The sequence below is a fragment of the Mercenaria mercenaria genome, chromosome 7 (genome assembly GCF_021730395.1).
Source record: "Mercenaria mercenaria strain notata chromosome 7, MADL_Memer_1, whole genome shotgun sequence".
In the NCBI taxonomy this organism is placed as follows: Eukaryota; Metazoa; Mollusca; class Bivalvia; order Venerida; family Veneridae; genus Mercenaria; species Mercenaria mercenaria.
This window is the reverse complement of record NC_069367.1, coordinates 9,262,449-9,282,331: the sequence shown is the minus strand read 5'-3', so window position 1 is coordinate 9,282,331 and position 19,883 is coordinate 9,262,449. Positions and strand designations below refer to the sequence as shown.

The 19,883-nt window shown below is 33.9% G+C and overlaps 2 protein-coding genes across 4 annotated transcripts in view; both read right to left on the bottom strand.

Annotated features, from left to right (window-relative positions):
* Window positions 1-1,206: 1,206 nt before the first annotated feature.
* LOC123556075 (uncharacterized) lies at window positions 1,207-7,375 on the bottom strand. Its single transcript, XM_053548979.1, has 5 exons — window positions 7,197-7,375; window positions 4,817-4,944; window positions 4,556-4,635; window positions 3,131-3,364; window positions 1,207-2,342 (listed from the first exon to the last, which is right to left on the bottom strand). The coding sequence occupies exons 1-5, from the start codon at window positions 7,359-7,361 to the stop codon at window positions 2,311-2,313; spliced, it is 639 nt and encodes a 212-aa protein (XP_053404954.1). The 5' UTR covers window positions 7,362-7,375; the 3' UTR covers window positions 1,207-2,310.
* An 8,294-nt stretch (window positions 7,376-15,669) lies between these two features.
* LOC123555026 (transient receptor potential cation channel subfamily A member 1 homolog) overlaps window positions 15,670-19,883 on the bottom strand; it is a 35,349-nt gene continuing 31,135 nt past the window's right edge. For all 3 annotated transcript variants that reach the window (XM_053547514.1, XM_053547513.1, XM_053547515.1), the window contains one exon: window positions 15,670-19,583. In XM_053547514.1, coding sequence (XP_053403489.1) covers window positions 19,311-19,583 — 273 coding nt within the window. In that variant the 3' untranslated portion in view covers window positions 15,670-19,310. The remainder of the gene's footprint in view (window positions 19,584-19,883) is intronic.

The following is a 19,883-nucleotide window of genomic DNA, read 5'->3' as shown; positions in this document are numbered from 1 at the left end:
CCGTTCAGACTTGTATTTTTTAACCCTCGTCAGTCATACAATTCCTTCGCATCTGAACTACAAAGTTAACACTGATTTTATTCAGCGACAAATCACTGATTGGGAATTAGTAGTTCTTACGCCTCAGGATATTATAGATGTATGATATAGCTACCTTATTGTCGATAAAATATCCTGAAACATCGTTTTGAAGATGGAACAGAGACTAATAAGTTCTTGAAATCATGTCGCCATCCTTAGAACGTTCCACAGAAGTGCTTAAAAGGGTTAGCACTAGACTCTCAAGTGTTAATGTTACAGTCATCATCAAGCAATGTCTTAGAACAAAATTCTGTGCGATGATTTCATCATATTTTATTGCTTTCTTTCCAACGCAATACAAATTTACAAGACGTGCATGGAAAAAAGCGAACTAAATTACAATAATTTCAAAAATGCATGTATATAGAGATTATATTTATTAATAAAAGCAAAAGGGCCATGCCACAAATTTACAATATTAGAGAACTGGCACCTCCCAATAGTCATACCGAGATTAACAAAATTAGCATAATTTTGTTTGCATTTTCGTGACATTCATATATTAACTAATAATAACGAATATTTGATAAATCAATGCAGTTAAGAAATAAATAGTAGGCAAAATGAAAATAACGAAAACTACCTAGAAGAAGAAATATTTCATTTTTGGAAAAAATTAAAAGAGTCGATGATTAAATGTACATTCGATTAAATTTATAGCCATTTTGAATGAATGCGCCTTCCTCATCGCAGTTAATAAATATGAATATAATGTAATACTAACAAAACTCAATGCCTGTTCTGATCAAGTGCTAAATTTTTCTACATTTTATTAAAAAAAAGAACTTGTCGCAAGCAAACTTTCTTTTTTTTTTCTAGACAGTATGTAACGAAGAATCTGACTGGATGATCTCTTCCAATGACGTAGGAACATAGTTTTGAAAATTGACAAATTATTCACTTATAACTCGTATTTTATGTAGGCACTTTTATGTTAAAATTAAAACTTTAGGCCATACCAAATTGATTAATAGTTCTTCGGAAAATTTTCAAAAAAAAATAGGAGCGAGCGAGCGAGCGAAATTTTTTTTCTTTCTCAATTTTGATTTTTCCAGAGGCGGGTAGATTTTACATGGAGCGAGCGGGTATTTTTTTTTTCAGCTTGGACCCTAAAAGGAGGCATAACCAGTTATGATTATACATGAAGTTAACATTTCTTTAAGAATAACACAGAAATCAAACATTTACAGTGTGACTAACACAGTAGATAGCTTTTCTATATGTTTTAAAGACTACATGAATGGTTTTGCAAATAAATTCTTGCCAAAACTCACTGAATCAGTTTGTTTTTATTTTGTATTTATAATTACTAAGGGATGAGTGTCTTATTTTTAATTTTGATTGTTCTACATTAATCTGAAGGCGTGCCCATTTATCGGCAGAGGATGGTGAGGAATATTTAAGACAAAACGGGCACCCATGTGGAATAACATATCTTCTGAAACCCAGTTAGATGGCTTCGACACATGAGCAACTTTGTGCCCCTAGTAAAACTCCAACCGGTAGAGGTGAGGGGAAAGTAATAAATCACTGACCAATGAGACCAAACGGAGTTGGGCACACAAATGCTTCGACATTGCTCGAATCCCATTGGAATAATTTCTTAACAAATCAGGATAGCTCAAGTTTTTGTGGTAGAGGTTCATTTCAGTCAAAAATGATAACAGACGGACAAAAAAGTATCCAAATATGACCACACTTAAAAGTGTTATTTGTTGTGCTTTGATTGACCAAGAAATTTTGAGTTGGGAAGGTCTGTTTTTTCAATTTCTTTCTTTCAATCAATTCACAGCCAATTAATATACAAACAGGGAAAATTGGGGTTACAATACGACAGAAATTATTTTATATCTACACTACTTATTTGAAAAGCTAAACATTTTTTTAATTGAATATATGCATTTTGATAGAATATCTGACTGCCGTACTAAAGAATTTACGTTCAAAATGATTTGGACCCGAGACAATTAAATTTAATGTGATGGATCAGTCAGGATCTGTGAACAAACTTATTTTTTTAAAGAAAGCACTTTGTTTTGGCTCTAGATCTAAAATTAAATAACAATACTCCCAATAACGGGTACAAAACTATTTTATGTCTTTTCACCAAAAGGGTAAAAACATTGATCATAGCCAAACCGCAATCATACATTTCACATTTTTATCAGTTACAAGTACGTCGATTCAAAAGCTGTCATGTCACTCCATTTGCTGTTGTTTTCCGCTAACTCAGTAGGCCAGTTTCCCTCTGGCTGAGCAAGCTAAAGTAAAGGAAAAAAATACTCATATTGAAAAAAATACTAGTAAATGATTTTAAGATTGATTATAGTTTCTCTGTCATTGCTTCAAAAAATATTCACATATATCACCGTTTGATTTAAAAAAGACTTTCAAAAACATTCAGAACATGTCGTGTCACGTGCATTCCCACTTGAAAGGTGAACAGTCGGTAAATTATCTCCCTTTACATAGGAATAAGACCTATTTAAGATGACGTGTATGTTTTATGTTGTTGTTTTTTTGCTGCTTTTTTTCGTTTTGCATCTACGGCTTTGATTGAACTCTATGGAATATTTCACGTAATTAAAGCCCTGCTACACGGCTATACAAACTCTAATGTGTATATGCAACCCATTATTACAAAAGGTAACAGTTAACGGCCTCGCGCCACACTTAAGCACGAAAAACCACAGGTATTTTATAAAGAATTTTATATAAAATAGACTCTATTTTGACAGGCGTCACTTTTCATAGGGTTTTCATGCTTTTCAGTGACAATTTAAGGTTAAAAGGTAGGACGGGAGCAGGTCTTTAAACAATTGTTATTCCAGGGTAACTGACTTTCTTGAAGTAGTTTATTTATTTGGTCAATACGAGATTATTAACGATTACTTACAATATTACCTGTTTAACTGAAAATAATTTATAGTTTGTTGCGTTCAGTTACCTCAAATTCTTATTTTTGTGAAGATCATCGAATGATCTTTAACCTATAGCAAAAGTAATCGTTACACAATCATCAAACAGAGAAAGTAGAAGAAACACTTACGTCTTCCGTGAATTATTCTCGTCAGCTGGTTAATAGAGATACCCCATAGCTTATAAAGGGCCATTTCTATGCGCCTCAGTACTTCTCGATGAGGGTTCATCTGTCTTGTTTTAATGTATATCCAAGGATCCTCACATGTATTATAAAAAGCTGACCATTTTGTGCATCCCCAGGTAATACAATAAGTTTTATAGTCCGTGTCTGCCACGATTACTTTTCCACTCCAATTGTCGCCTGAAACATACTAGTTGGTATAAAAAATGATCATTGATACGAAAAGCGTTCCTACATATCTATATGATATGCTTATAATTTTGTAGTATGATATGCCATTATGACTAACTGAGCTTCTTTATTGTATAATCTTAATTTCATAATAAGCTAAAAATTCAAAATAATTAAGGTTGTGAGCGCATTGTCATAATAAATTGAATTATGATAAACACGGATTTTAACACAAACTGTCCCATTTTAAAAGGAAGCCTTTTTGCCAGTTCTTACAGGATTACAGTTTGACTAGTTCTGAAATATATAATTTTGCAAACGTAAGATGGAATGGCATCAGACATTATAGCTTTTTAAAATCTTGTAGTGCTGTTTCGAATTTCTACGGAAAATGTAAACTGACGTGTATACTATACGCTAGTATTTCCTACTCAGGGACGATAATTACATAATTTTAGACATAACTAATACATCTACAACACTTGGTGCAAATTCAGCCTTTTTTTGTTTAACATGGCATAAGCATATTTGCTTCATTTGAAAATACCGAAATAAGTTTTGAGACATTCATAAGAATTGTCGGTTTGTGTCTTTGTTCGAATACAAGTCAAAGCGACATTTCATCGGTAGTTGTAGGGGAAAATTCCGGATACCACATACGGGTGTAATTACGTGTAATCAGGTAAAAACGGCGGTATTACACAAACCAGATGGAGATGGATGACATCATTCTGTTTGATAGAAGACGCCTACTTTGGGCGAGTTCGAATGCCAAGCAAATAGATGATAAGTAAATTGAAGGCAGTTGTCCTAACCACACAACCACGGACGTAGCCCGCCCGCTTAGCTCGATAGGGAAAGCGTCAGTCTACGGATCGCGGGACCGCGAGTACGATCCCCGGGCGGGGCGTATGTTCTCCGTGACGATTTGATAAAAGACATTGTGTCTGAAATCATTCGTCCTCCACCTCTGATTCATGTGGAGAAGTTGATAGTTACTTGCAGAGAACAGGTTTGTACTGGTACAGAATCCAGGAACACTGGTTTGGTTAACTGCCCGCCGTTACATGACTGTAATACTGTTGTAAAACGGCGTTAAACCCAAAACAAACAAACGGACGTAGCCTACATATAAATGGAGAACACTAAATGAAATGTTAATATCTTCACAAAAGTAGATAAAAATAGGTATGTATTTACCAACAGGGTCATTGCCTATAAAAGTGCCAGGGCCAGTAATGCGTAATGATGATGTAACGGAATTACACAAGTCATGATTCCTGAAAGGAAAAATGTTAACTGTGAATGCAACCTTAACAAAATATATTTTAATACAAAACAGATAAAGATTTATGATATCTACTATACTTATATCCTACTCACTTACGTTGTTCTTTAACAAAATGATTTTCTTTTTATTATAATAATTGATTTAATATCTTAGAACTGATGGAACTCTACCTCATAGTTTCGTGGTATAAAGCTACGTTTCCATGCAACTCAGTGAACTGGGTATAATCTGAGAACTCCTCGGATACAGCCCAGCTACACGGAGCTTTATGGTACTGAAAATACCACTGGCCGCTCCACTGAAATGTATAAATTCATTTTATGACTCGTAAATTCCGCTTATCTCATTGGTCGATAACCGTTCTAATGTAGATCCATAGAATATGACATCAGCCGCATAAAAGTGATACCCTTGTAAACAAACTTGAATAAGCAACTATTTTTCGAAACAAATGACGCGCGTTACTAAATACAGATCTGTCAAACACCAGTCAGTCATATCTATTCCAATCAGGAGACTCGTACCATTTCGATAAACTTGTGTTTTGCGTGTCGTTGAACATCATTTTCTAATGGACAATCTGAAATACTAACCACACTGCTAAGTAAAAAAAAGACATAATTTTGTAAAAATGCAAAACAGTGTGGAACCTGCACAGTGCTTATCAGCTCATGACAGTGGACAAGTGTGTGGAGTGTCAATCCGTTCCCATCAGTTGGTACTGAGATACCAGCTTACATATAAGAATTTAACCAAAAAAACTGCTAAGTTGAAAAAGGGGCATTATTTTTAAACAATGCAAAGTGGAGTTATTGAATCTTTGAACTGCATGTCATATCATGACAGTGAACAAATGTGTGAAGTTTAAATCCTTTCCCATTAGTGCACTATGGATAATGAGATACCAGCTTATATACAAAAACTTAAGCAAAAAAAGGGGGCATAATTCTGAAAAAAGCAAAGTAGTAATGGGATCTGCACAGTGCATGTCAGATCATAACAGTGAACAAGTATGTGGACTTTTAATCTAGTCCCATTAGTGGATACTGAGATACCAGCTTACATAATAAAACTCAACCAAAAACTACTAAGTGGAAAAAAGGGGCATACTTTTGAAAAAATGCAAAATAGAGTTATGGGACCTAAACAGTGCATGTCAGATCATGACAGTGAATAAGTGCGTGAAGTTTCAATCCATTCTTATTAGTGGATACTGACATACCAGCTTACATACAAAAACTTAACCAAAACCTGCAAAGTGGAAAAGGGGCATAATTTTGAAAATAAAGTAGAGTTATTGGACCTGCTTAGTGCATGTCAGATCATGACAGTGAACAAGCATGTGGAGATTTAAACCATTCCTATTAGTGAGTACTGAGATACAAGCTTACATACAAAACCTTAACCAAAACATTCTAAGTCGGAAAAAGGGGCATAATTTTGTAAAATAGCAAAATAGAGTTATGGAACCTGTGCAATGTAAGTCAGTTTATCATAGTGATAAGTCTGTGAAGTTTAATATTCACCTGGTCATGGCCATAAACTTTTACATTTAAATAATAATAATCATACAATAACATTTTCTGCTTTATATTTGTATCCTATAAATACAGTTTTTATGCATGTCAATGTATTGAGGCCGCAGTGGATTTGAACGTGTAGTAAACTACTATATCCCATCACAATTATTTTCCCTTAAACTATTTTAAATTGAAAAGTATATATTACTACTGACACTCTTCACAAATATAGGAGGTCACCGTGTGACCACATTTTAACCAATGAACATGCTAGAATTCTGTAGTAGCTGTACTGTTCAGTATGGAAAGTTTCAATCACATTTGATGTTTATCTAGTAACAGTCATTAATTTTATCACTTTAAACCTGGCGTTTAACACTGTTTGTGCAGTAAAATATGCATCTTAGGTTTACAAAGATACTGCTAAGAAATTGTTAATGCTTTCAAATGTGAATTTTGGCCTTGTGTATTTTCAGGTCTCCGTTGATGCTACGTCATTGACATCACAGCACGTGTCCGTTTGGAATTCTATTTATTATGTGATGAGATATGCAAACTGACATGTACTTTTGTGTTCTCATTTCGCCGATCAAAACGTGCGAGCTTTTCACAAATTTGTTTAAATATAGTTTTAAAATTGATTTGTGAATATTTCAAACATTCAAAAATAAAGTTTTTTTATGCATGTGTGGAAAGTAATCAAATTCGGTCCATTTTCACCCGACTTGTAGAGGTATAACTAAGTTTTCCGTGAGAAATGGAGGTACCGAAAGGGGGCACTCCTTGTAACATTTAAAGACAAGAACTATGCAAAAGTACCGTTGAGCTACAATTACGCCTGAAGAATGCCTAATAGCTTTACAAAAGATGTAATCATCTGAAACTTGTCTAGTGGCATTACGGTGTTTACTACCGTAAGTTAACTTGAAAACATTTTAATAGAGAGGCAAAACATCTCTTTCATCTATTTCACATTGTAAGGAACTCTAACTCTTAATCAGACCGTATAAACAATAAAAAAAAAACTCACTGCTTGAAGATCGAAGCCGGGCATTGGCAGAGGCGGTGTCTTTAATCTTTCCTTTACGCTTCCAGGGTATATTCTCTTTTGATAATGTGAATTCGTTCCAATCTCCCGAGGTTGGCTATTAGTGTAAGTTAGGACAGCAAGAACCACCAAAGCTTTTAAGGTCATCGTCTTTATTTCGTTTTAACCTAAACGAATAAATGCAAAATGAACCATTTTAAACTTTATATATATAAAAAGTTCAATTTCCAAGGAATAACAGCAGTAGACTTCCGAATTCTTTTCAATAATTTTATTTTTTTCACTGCAAGCGCTTTCAATTGTACATATCTTCAGGTAGTTATAATATATAATGCATCTCAAGAATAACCTTTAAAAGTTTTTTTGCGTTGACACAGGGTATTCTTGAGATACATTATATATTATACCGTAAGTATCAAGCAAGGATGTCATCTAAGTAAATAATAAATATTTGTCTAACTAGAGTTTGTCAATAGCGTGGAGCAACGTTTCTATACATAAATGTATTTCTAATTGATAATTATGTGCCTACAAATCTAAGCTAAAGTTAAATACGAAAGACTACTGTAATACGCTTTTAAGAGCATGCTTGAAAAGAACATTGCAAGCAAAAACAATATGACAGCAACGTTTGTAAATATCAAAACTCCTATACTTATACTAATTACGTTTAACTTAATATTTTATGAGATTCTGTTCATTCGTACTAATTAATATCAGTGCTTTATTCAATAACTAGCGTAATACATAGCTTTCCTACATATCTTATGAACATTTTTTGTCTAGTGTTTTGATAAACCAAATAAGTACTGCGAACTAGCAATAACATTTGCATGATCAATTTCAAGTTTACAATAACAAGACAATCTAATTTTGTTCAAATAGATCTGACTTCTTTTTTTTAGACTTCAGACTAAATCTAATTACTAGCATAATCATGATAATGCGTCAAATATATTAAAATGAAAATAATCTACATACGTATCTGGTAAGCAATATGATATTTTCCTCGGGAACCAACGTGCAAACGACCGGGCATCCCCCAAGCAACACAATTTATAGCAGCATTTAACTCTGAATGACGTATTTATTTAAATCAGACCAGAACAACGTCTACGTGTCATTCGAATGACTATGCAAAGTACATCATTTAAAATTATAATAACTGCAATATAGTTCGACACTCTGCATTGAGCCGTGACTGCAATTTTAAAAAAAAGTAGAACTTTTGTAATTCGAGTAAACGTTAACCTACATAAGAAATCACAACTGTTAAAAATTCGTCATTGAAATATTAGCCAGTACATATGCAAGTTTAATCAGTACAATTTTTTTTTATGCAAGTTCAATCAAACAACAGTCAGCTAAGAATACCCTCCCCCACTCTCTCTCTCCCGTCCCCCCCCACCCTCCTCCCCCTCCTCCCCCTCTCTCTCTCAGATACAGCAAGCGAAAATAAACTGTGGACTGGAGAACTTTCGATCGCAATATGAACCATAAATAAAAGTTTATTAAAAAGGTAAAAATTAAAAAATTAAAACCAGGTAAATTTTAATTGATTACATCATTCATCAGGAAGGGATTCTAACCTGATCTGTATACAATGGAACCATAACCCTTTTACATACTGGGCAATCCATTCAGCATTTAATAGATACCGTATTCTGTATAAATTATGATATACGTTCAAAATATATTTGTCTAAAGGTCAAGCTCATAGAGGTCACTGGAAATCTACACACGATACATCTAAATGTAGGTAATAATCAGTTTTGCATTAGTGTGATCTAATAATAGTGTGATCTTATATTTTAGACAAAGATTGCAAACACTGGGCAAACAAAAATACCCATTTAAAACCAGATTTTGGAAACACTGTTAAACTAGATGCCCACGGGCAACATGTCGAGCCCGCCCTTTGAACCCTAACTGTGACCTTGACTTTTTAGATAGAGTCCGTCTCATCGAGTTAAACATCCATGCCAGATATAAACAAGATTCCTCAATGCATGTCAAAGGTATGGGTCGGACAAGATCTGTTATTAACTTTGACTTCCAGCTGTGACCTTGACCGTTGAGATATGAACCTGGGGTTTGCACGTGACACTCCGTCTAACTGCGGTAAACATTCATGCTAAATATAAACAAGATTCCTCAGTGCATGTCAAAGTTATGCACCTACAAGCTCTGACATGACTTTTGACCTCCAACTGTGACCTTGACCTTTGAGATAGAAACATAGGGTTTGCACAAGACACTCCGTCTAACTGCGGTAAACATTCATGCCAACTATGAACAAGATTGCTCCATGCATGTCAAGTTATGGTCCGGACAACCAAATCTGGACGGACACAAGGACGCACGTACGGACGCACGACGCACGCACACACCGAACAGCCGTTTGGACAACTATGTCTTCGCTTCCGCAAGCGGGCTCGATCAAAATCGCAATAACAATAAATTCATAAGAATTAAGTATGTTGTTAGGTTTAGATATCCATATGCATCTAAATTATGAAGCTGTATCTGATTCAAAGTACTGATTCTGAATCGGACCGTAAACGCAACTTTTAATTAAAAACAGGAATACAGTTTATAGATTTAATCAGTATTTTTAGTTCTATCTCTAAATATTTTCAGTATTTTGATGCACCTATTATCTGTTAAAAATACAAAGATTGTTCATTAACAATGTCGACATGAGATGACTTAAAGGCTTATTTGATATTTCGAAGGCGCTGGTTTGCAAATTCTTAGAAATCAAAAGCCGCAACTAAGCAATATAATAGCAAGCCTGTTTGATTAAGTCTTTCTCGTCGCAAAATTGTATTACATCTTAAAGTTATAACATGGAGGCTTTTAATTTTAGATAATAAGTTATCATTTTGTACATTTTTGTTATTGTTCTAAGTACTATTTTTCTAAATACGACACTCATCCCATTAAATCGAACTTTGTCTTAAATCGATAAGATATAGATGTACATAAATAGCGCGACACAACTTCCCTACAAATATATTACTGTATACATGTGTACTGATATAATACAATGTTGTTAAAAGTACTGGGGGTTGCGATCAAATAACAATTTTTACTTTCTGCAAAGTTAATGTCAAGTTATATGATCATTGCACTCTTAGTTAAGCATTATAATTGTAGATTGGTACATCAATCACTCAACGTATTAAAATATTATAATCAGCTCCACTTACTGTTGTTTTTATACTGACAGTGTTCGAAGCAGAAACATATGAATTACAATGAAAGGAAACTGTCATTCTGATTTATGAATATGTATCTGCAATAAATGTTTACAAAAGTCAAAGTGCTCTGTATGATAGGAATAAGCCTAAACTTGTGTCTTTTAATATTTTGATATTTGTTTATAATTAATTTACAAAGTTAGACATGAAAAAAACCACTCTCAAGGATCTAATTTCCTGTAGTTCAGTTTGACTATAGCCTGGTGCGTATCGAATGAATATTCGATGGCTATGTAAGAGCAGACCGTATATTGAGTAATAACTTTAAATTTATTAGCATCTAATGTATTAATATAAGTACAATTCAAATTAGAATGATCCGCACAAATAAAATCTGCATGATTACATTGCCTACGTTAGACCTATCATGATTAGAATGATGAAATGAAATCTTTAGAAAAAAAAAACAACACTTTAGTACGGACCATAGTGCGTAGGTTCTTTTGGTACTCTCTACAAATCAAAGTTCATAATATACAGTGGCCTTCTATCTGAAAGTACAAAATATTCACAAAAGTATATCAATAACTATACAATACTAAAGTGGCGATCAGAATTATACATAAATAATTCATATGTATATTGATACCAAATTGTCGACTATATCCTATACTGATTTCCCCAGTTCAAACCGATAATATTTATTTTAAAAATGAGATAAATATTAATGTTTACAGTACTAAAAAGAAACTTCATTTATACTTAAGTCATAAATGTATGAACTTTCTGGTCCTTTTGGGATAATGGAATCTATTTAATAGATGTGTAATAGAGTTCCGCTTAAGCCGGTGCTAGGGGGCATGAGAGGTGTTGCACATTTTATCAACTCTCATGAATAGACTCAATCAAAACGAGTATGCGATTATTCTGGCTGCATTCTATGCATCCAACAGATATTTTTTACAGATTTTATAAGAAACAATTTGAGAGAATAACATGCGGTTGTAAAATTTCTAAATAAAATGTTTATAATTATTTAGTCATTTATGTGTTGTCCAAATTTTAATCCTAAAAGAATGATACCTTTGTGCCAAAAAAGAAAGAAGACGCTTCATTCACTTAATTTTGATTTGCCACTATATATATGGCAGTGACTTACAGTTATTCCGCGACTTGTTTGTTTTAAATATTAACTTTTAATGATGTTATACTTGTATACGTTACTTTCATCATTTTATAATCTTAGGTAACTTATAGAAATTTCCTATGTACTAATTTAAAAGTAATTTAAAACAATCTAATGTATTGCCAGAGCGAGCATTTGTTTTGAAAACTGGAGACACCCACATTGATTCGAGGTAAAAACAATGTTCATGTTACACAACTGTTTAAGTTACAAAACTGTTCAAGTTGTAAAAATGTTCATGTTACAAAGCTATTCCAGTTAAAAAAATGTTCATGTTACAAAACTGTTCAAGTTACAAAAATGTTCATTTTACAAGACTGTTCAAGTTACAAAACTGTTCAAGTTGCAAAAATGTTCATGTTACAAAACCGTTCAAGTTATAAAAATGTTCATGTTACAAAACTGTTCAAGTGATTATCAAAGAGCGGTTACAGCATCGCATAGAAATCAACATATATGCTGTCAGCTTCTTCATCTAAAATCCTCTATGTGAGATAAAAATTAACAGATAAAAATGCTTACAGTAATTAACATTTTATTTTGCATTTTGTGACTGTTTTGCTAGAAGACTCCTTGTATGTGTTACTGTTTCACTCCATGATAGAAGGTAACTGTTCAAGATTCTGAGTGAAAGACCTGCAATAAATGTCATTATTTGACAGAGTGGATATGTACAATTTCATAAGCATTTGTAATTAGAATGTAAAAATATGCGTAACATGACTTATTGAAATAGCAACATTTTTCTGTTTGTGGCATTTACAGACTAATATTCATACGCATGTGCTTTGGTTCAAACTGATGGGAAAAAGTCATTTACCGGTTTATTAGGTCTGGATGTTTTACTCTCGAACATTTCTGTTTATATTTATACAGTACATTAGTGCAGCTACCCTTTTTGGTTTGAAATGCATACAGAATTACAATGTTGTTCCGTGTCTATAAAGAACATATAGTAAAACATATATTTGTAAAAATAAGTATTGTTAGTTCATTCGTACCGTAATTCTCGTTAATATTATGCCTTTCCCAATTAACCATAGTTCTAATACGTAAAAATATAGTTTATTTTCATTAAAACAAGGCAATACTGTCATCATGTTGACATAAAAAGTGTGCTGCCTGACTTGATTGACTACTTTATGTAAAAAAAAAGATTCAAAATGATATAACAGTGCAATGTAATAGTCTAATTATAATAATCAGAATCGAATAGAGCCCGCCGCCCGCTTGGTTTAATAGGGAGGTCGCAGATCTATGGATCGCGGGTCGTGAGTTCGATCTGTGACGACTTGATAAAAAAAACCTTGTGTCTGAAATTATCAGTCCCTCCGCCTCTGATTCATGTGTGGAAGTTGGCATATACTTGCAGAAAACAGGTTTGTACTGGTTTAGAATCCAGGAACACTGGGTAGGTTAACTGCCCGACGACGTACTAAACCTAAAACAAAACATTAATGCATAGGCAACCTAAAACAAACATTATTGCATAGACGTGTATACATTTTTAAATCATTCATCGAGACGTATAGCCTCATATTCATGTCACAAAAACGTTTCGTCAGCCTTCTATTTGCCCTATATATCGGGACATTTAAAGTTATTCATGCCGTACGAATCAAACTGATTATCCGGACTGTTTTCCACCGATAAAAATACATTAAGTTTACAATTAAGTCATTGATTTCTTGAAAGGATAATGTTTTCTTTGTACCAAATCTTTACTTTAAATGTCATTGATTTAAGACTTTTACATGCTTAGCTATTACATCACTAATTATACATTCAGAATACTATTTTTTGCTAAATGTTAAGGTGATATAGTCTAGCACATCGATCGCTAAATACACGTTGAAGTAACAGAATCAACAAAGATATTATATTTTAATGATAGGCAATTGTCGCCACTTTGACAAAGTGTCACTTCGAGTGATATGTTTTTAATTAAGTAAATATAAACAAGTTACTGACATAGGTAATCACGGCAATGGCAAATTTTTATTCACCACACCACTAGTTCTAAGGATTTAAATCGACCTTTTGCTATGAGAGCTAGTAATAGAATTTGGTTGATTTTCTATTACAGAGGGATGTATTTGTCAAGTTTGTTCATGTAATATCATCATCATCATCTTCAGTAATCGCCTCACTCTAGGAGGGTATCCTCGTGATTTGATTATGACTGAATCTGAATATCATTTTCTACTGTGCTGTCCATTATACTTGTCAAAAAGACTAAATTATTTAAGAAACACTGCATGGCCGAATATTCATATGTTTAATTCTTTTATATCATCTAGAAACGAGAAAACCATATTTAAATGTAGCAAAATATGTAAACGAAGCTTTCAAGCTAGGAAAGGAAAACTGCTTCTTAGTTAAGAAATATCTTTTTAATGAAGTTGCTCACGTTGCTTTCTACCAGTATGTTTCTGTTAAAATTTCTTTTATCATTTTATATCTGAGCCATATTTGTCTTGATTATGTTTGTGGCCAAAGGCAATTAACTAATATCAAAACTGAAACTATAATTTTATCCGTACTATTCCCGAACTGTAAGGTGATGCTTATAATGAATATTTTAAATGATGCATGGGGAATATAACACTTTTTTTCAAACGCAAATTACTTTAAGTTATTACACCAGCGACAAATTAGCATACATGTAGATTAGATTATCCTAATAATATTCAAAAGAGTTTTGCCGTCAGGGTTCGAAACTCAATGACAGCAGTTGTTGTTTTCATTTTTGCATTAAAAATGTTTAGAATGTTTGAGTGTTTTCTTATTTTCGCTAAGAGACAACGACAGTCGATACGGCATAAGGGAAAAGTTTAGTATCAAGTCAAATGAGATTTAGGTTAAATTCAAATAAACGTTTAAACAGGACGTGAATAAGAAGAATATGATAACTAAAGACATATATGTGAATACAAACTATCAAAATGAAAAACAGAAAAGAACAAAATAGGGAAATGGGAACAGGAAGGAAAATGATAGGGAAAACAAGATCTCAAAATTCTTTATGGGGACTCAAATATTTGTTGTTATGTGCATTTTACCCGACAGAGCTATTTCGAATATATACTGGGCAGTTACACTAAACAAAATACTGATATCAGGCTGTGAATAATGTGCAACTGATGCAAATTGTTTGTTTCAACAATTTTCGGGAAATGGACGCGTCCTAACTTTGCGCAGGAATCACGTTAACATTAGGGTAAAGTACATTCGCTGTTTAAGATGCGTAATGTTAAATCAATCTTGTTCCGCCCTCGTGACACCAATCGCTCCGCGTATGAACACAAAACACTGATTTTGATTCAATTCGTTTGAGATATTTCTGAAATAATAATAAAATTTTAATATTTTATTTGACGAACTTTATGGCTGATTGATCGAAGACAGAAATCAATTCAATTTGTTTAAAATTTACATTTCATTAATACGAGTTTCATATAGAATCACACTCAAAGACTTTTCATGTTTGCGACATTTACTAGCGAATCACATCGGTGATTTTGTCAGACATGTCATCTGGTACAGACGGCTCTCTGGTGCAGAGGCCAATAATGGCAGAACATGTAACTGATAAATTAAAGTTTTTATTATCAGTGTCATCATGTTGAGTTAGCAATAATAAAGTTAGAGGAACTAAGTGCCATGTGTTATAACATAGCTCCATCTAGAATTAAACTTATGACAGTCCCTTATAAACACAGTTATATAGCTTTGTTTTGGGTTTAATGCCATGTTTCAACAGTAGTTGAGTTATGTAACGGCGGGCAGTTCACCTAACCAGTGTTCCTGGATCCTGTACCACTATGTAACAAACAAAATCTCTTCAAGTAACTGTCAACTTCCCCATATGAATCAGAGGTGGCTGACAGATGGTTTCAGACTCAATGTCTTTTATCAAAGCGTCACGGAGAGCATACGTCTCGTCCGGCGAATCGAACTCACGACCCCGCGATCCGTAAATCTGCGAACTCCCGATTGGGCTAATTGTGCCGGCTACATCGTTAAAATGCCTTAAGTGCACCTTTAATTGTCGGTTTGGCCAATGTTTTTTTTTTTTTTTTTTTTTACTTCATCTGCAATGTACCGCCATCACAATTTACGTAAATACATTACCTATTTTTTTTCTATCGTACTTAAAATTTGTTTTCAAGTTTAAAAATAAGCAATAACACAGTTTCACGACAAGAAATATCACAATTGACGTTTATGAGGATGCTAATTTACAAACTTCGTACAATTCCAGATCATTAGCAATTTTCATACTGTAGCATGGTTAAGTGGCAGGGGCCAGTTACGCATTTGGCCCGGGTACGTTTTTTAAATAAAATAGATAATGTGCTTTACAGGCATATATATTCAACTGGTTATTTATGATGTTTATAGAACTAAGGATTCCTGCGTACGAGTAATTATTGTGTAAAATAAATATACTCAGTTCCAAAAGAAAGTGTGCACTTTTTAAATTTCAAAAAAATTCCCCGAAGTTTTTGTTGCATTTTTTCATACACTTACTCTCAGGTATAACTCAAAATCTAAAATGCACACCAATCTGTTTACGAAGTGATTTAAATTTTGGTACCAAACATTATAAGTTTTCATGAAAATAACCGAGAAAAAATAGAAAACTAAGTGCACACTTTCTTTTGGAACTGAGTGTATGTGCTTAAATCGATTTTCCTAGCTCCGTGTAGACGGCCGGGTCTAAAATCTTTGCTGAGGTAACGGAAGTCAGACGAGATGGAAACGGTCATCCATCCATCCAGATTCAGCTCAGATTTGCGGAAAAGTAAACGGTTTAGAGACACTTTTCTTCCCACCATTATTGTCGTCTGGTCACATGCTTTAAAAATATACATTTGTTTTAGGTCTGTCACTTGCAGATAATACGGTACAGGTCGCGCAATATGTGCATTTTGAGCCTTTTTTTGCCTCAAAATTTAGTGTCCTGAAACCGGCGTTTTACTCGTTTTTATCACAGAAGCAACAGCATCGGCCGGCTTAAAATGTCACATAATGAAGTGCTAAGTATATGCAATACATCCGCTCAAAACTTACCTTGAATTTATCAAAATTGGATTTTTTTATGTTTTTTTTCGCACTGGTACCAGCGCAGATATATTGAATTTTCAAATCAACTGTCCCTTGTCCCTTAGTATAAAATGTTTCATTCATCGAGGTTAATGTTCGGCCGCAACATTTCCTATAATATCTCTTTCCAAATGTACGCTATACTTTTCTCTATACTGCTGTCCGGTAGATATACATCGTCCTTAACTTTGGAGCATGTTAGGGATAAAGAGTGAGATTAAGTACATCACTAACCGGTTTTTAAAACTAGAAATGTGTCACAGACACGTATGCCCCCTTCCCCCCACCCCTCGCAACATGAGAAAGGTCACCGGCATGGTACTGCTCACAAACTAAAAGAAGGACCATTGGCTCTATTTATTTGCAAAAAGAATATTGTAGGCAAACCAGAAATTTTAGTAACCTGTAAGTTCAACCAATGACTGTGACCTTGACCTTTCAGCTAGCGAAATTGTTGTTGCAAATGACACATTGTCTATCCATGCTTATCATTTGTGTCAAATTGTTTTGAAATCGGACCATGCAAGTCAAAGTTATGGCCGGACAAGCACACTACCTTTTCCCGAACACACACAAACACATAAACACACACTATATGCCCCCTCCCCCCCCCCCCCCCATTTTATGGCGGGGCATAAAAAGTCTAGGATTATAAATTACACTTTATGATGTAGTCAGAATCGCTTTCTTGGAGAAACCTTCATTTTAATAAACGGTAATGCGGAAGTCCTATATGTTAGGTCCACACAATTATACGTATGGATGAACATAAAGAAAAACGCCGCAGTAGGGCGTGTTTTCGAACGACATATGAGTTAGACAATGTGTTCCATTGATGAGAAAAATAACACAATCAAAGCACACAAATTCTTGTTTTCACTAACTGTTTCACTGAATTATGCATTAGAAACTTTTCCGTATTTAAATCTAAATGCGATTACGCTACTTTTAAACGGACAAATAAAATGTAACATCGATTCATAGATGTAATAACGCGAGACGCGCAAATGAACCATTCTATATAAAACCACAGCTTGTGATATCTTTTAGACTCGTTAACCTTTTTTTTATATAACTGTAGTATATATTGGGTAAAATGTAAAATGAATTTTATATCCAATCTTAGGCGCTGGCGCATCAGTGCAGAAAGGAAATGCCATTGTACATGTTATAAAACTCTATCCCTTGGAATACTATGAGAAACATGGTTAACGGCTCTGACTTAAAATCACTTGCCCCTCACCGAGGTGGGTTCGGGCCTCACACCGGGCTTTGAAATCTTCATTTTGTGTTGTGAGGAAGCCATCCAGCTGGCTTACGGAAGGTCTGTGGTTCTACCCACATGCCTGCTCGTGATGAAATAATGCAAATAGGGGCATACGGAGTCTTTCTTAACCATCAAGGCTGGAAAGTCGCCAAATAACTGCGTCAGTGCGACATTAAACTGACAAAAAGAATAAGAAGAATTGAATCCGATCTGAATATATACTAGCCCGTTTCTGTGGCGCACTTCTCACCTAAAACGCGCACTTCGGCAAAAAGGTACTTTGCATCATCTTCTGTCTACCAGCAAACAAACAACAACTAAAGTATAGGGAGTAAAGCATCTAACTGCAGCTCAGCAAAAATACATATGTTAATTCTCTAACGATTATGAGCAAAGAGAAATATAACAAGTAAACAAATAACTACCACATAACCAAAAGCATGAAGTACATTGACATATGATCATTAAGTAAATATATATTATATAATTAAACATGTTAGAAGTATATGAAGCAACGAAGCTAAATTATGAAACCGTTCGTATATTCTTAAATGACTGCGACTCCAACACTACAAACTTAGCTGAAAAAATAACTTTAATTTACTTGATGAAAAAAAAAATCTTTTATAATTCTGTAAGTATCAGGTTTCCTTTATTTCCTTTTTCCGATATCGTTTTTTATTTCATCCAGATCCTAACTGATCTAAAATGATAAGCTTCTCGATTGTTTACACAGTAGTGTCATGTGTGCGGTGTACATGCACCCGTTGGACATCAGACGTGCATCGAAGAATATAATGAAAAAGAACAAGTTCAAGCCAAGGAATCTTATCAGTTTGAGCTAAGATATCTACATCAGTTTTTCATGAAAACAAAATATTTAAGTTTTATTGAGTCAAAATACTCCAACAATTTTTTCATTAGTTTGACCAAAAACCACTGATGTTTTTTAAGCTTTCAAATGTTAAAATTTGTAAACAAACTTTTGAGACGGTGCGTATCCAAAGTGAACCTTAGAAGTTTTAAGGTAGTAAGGGCAATATATAAGTTAAAAGTTGATATAAGTTAAAACGAATCTAGTTAAGTTAAATCATTAAAATATTCATCCTCTTAGCTAGTGCTGGTTTACAACGTTATGTTTCAACGGTTGCCATCGCTTTTTAGAATTTATAAAGTGACTTTTAATTTAGATGCACAACTGACTTATCTATTATTACTATTCAAATATGTATCAATAATATGTGAATCTGGTAGTATGAATACTATTTTGATAGCATACAATAGGATTGTCTCACATAAAAGCCATTTGAAAGCCATTTGAATCTTTCAAGTCAGTTCAGGTCCGTTGATGTTTTGTTTGTATTAGCCAAGTCTTTGCTAAGTAACCTCAGCATTTCCTTGATACTCAGAACATCGTCTTTAATGGTACTTAGTTCAGTCTCTATTTTGTTCATTCTTTTGTTTGTATTAGTCATTTCTTTGCTTTGCAGCCTCAAAATTTCCTTCACATTCAGAATTTCATCTTTGATAGTAGTGATTTCACCAGTCATGTCTATTGTGTTCATTTTTTCATGTAAACCGTCTTGTCCTTCTGTTGACTTGGTCTGAAAATAAAACCCCAGCAGTGCCGTGTAATTTCCGGAACGTTACTTAACACATTGTAGGCAAAACTATACTGAACAGCAAACGAAATTATCCAGGGCCCAGTTGTTCGAAACTTTAACAGGCGATTAATCTAACGGTTGATTGACTGTTAGAGTTATTTTTCGGCGTTTCAGAAGACTTTGAAAAACAAATGTATGAGGTAAGAATTATGAACACTGAAGACTCTTTACAATAAAATCAAAAATCATAGTAGTTTTTCCCACCAATTCTTGTATTTTGAATCAAAATTTAACCTGCGG

What these genes read in the sequence shown, in the direction of transcription:
- LOC123556075 (XM_053548979.1), bottom strand. Translation starts at nt 7,361, where the DNA reads ATGACCTTAAAAGCTTTGGTGGTTCTTGCTGTCCTAACTTACACTAAT. An exon ending in TTATACCACGAAACTATGAG is followed by an intron (nt 4,636 to 4,816) that starts GTAGAGTTCCAT and finishes TTTTCCTTTCAG; the next exon opens with GAATCATGACTTGTGTAATT. An exon ending in TATAGGCAATGACCCTGTTG is followed by an intron (nt 3,365 to 4,555) that starts GTAAATACATAC and finishes AGTATGTTTCAG; the next exon opens with GCGACAATTGGAGTGGAAAA.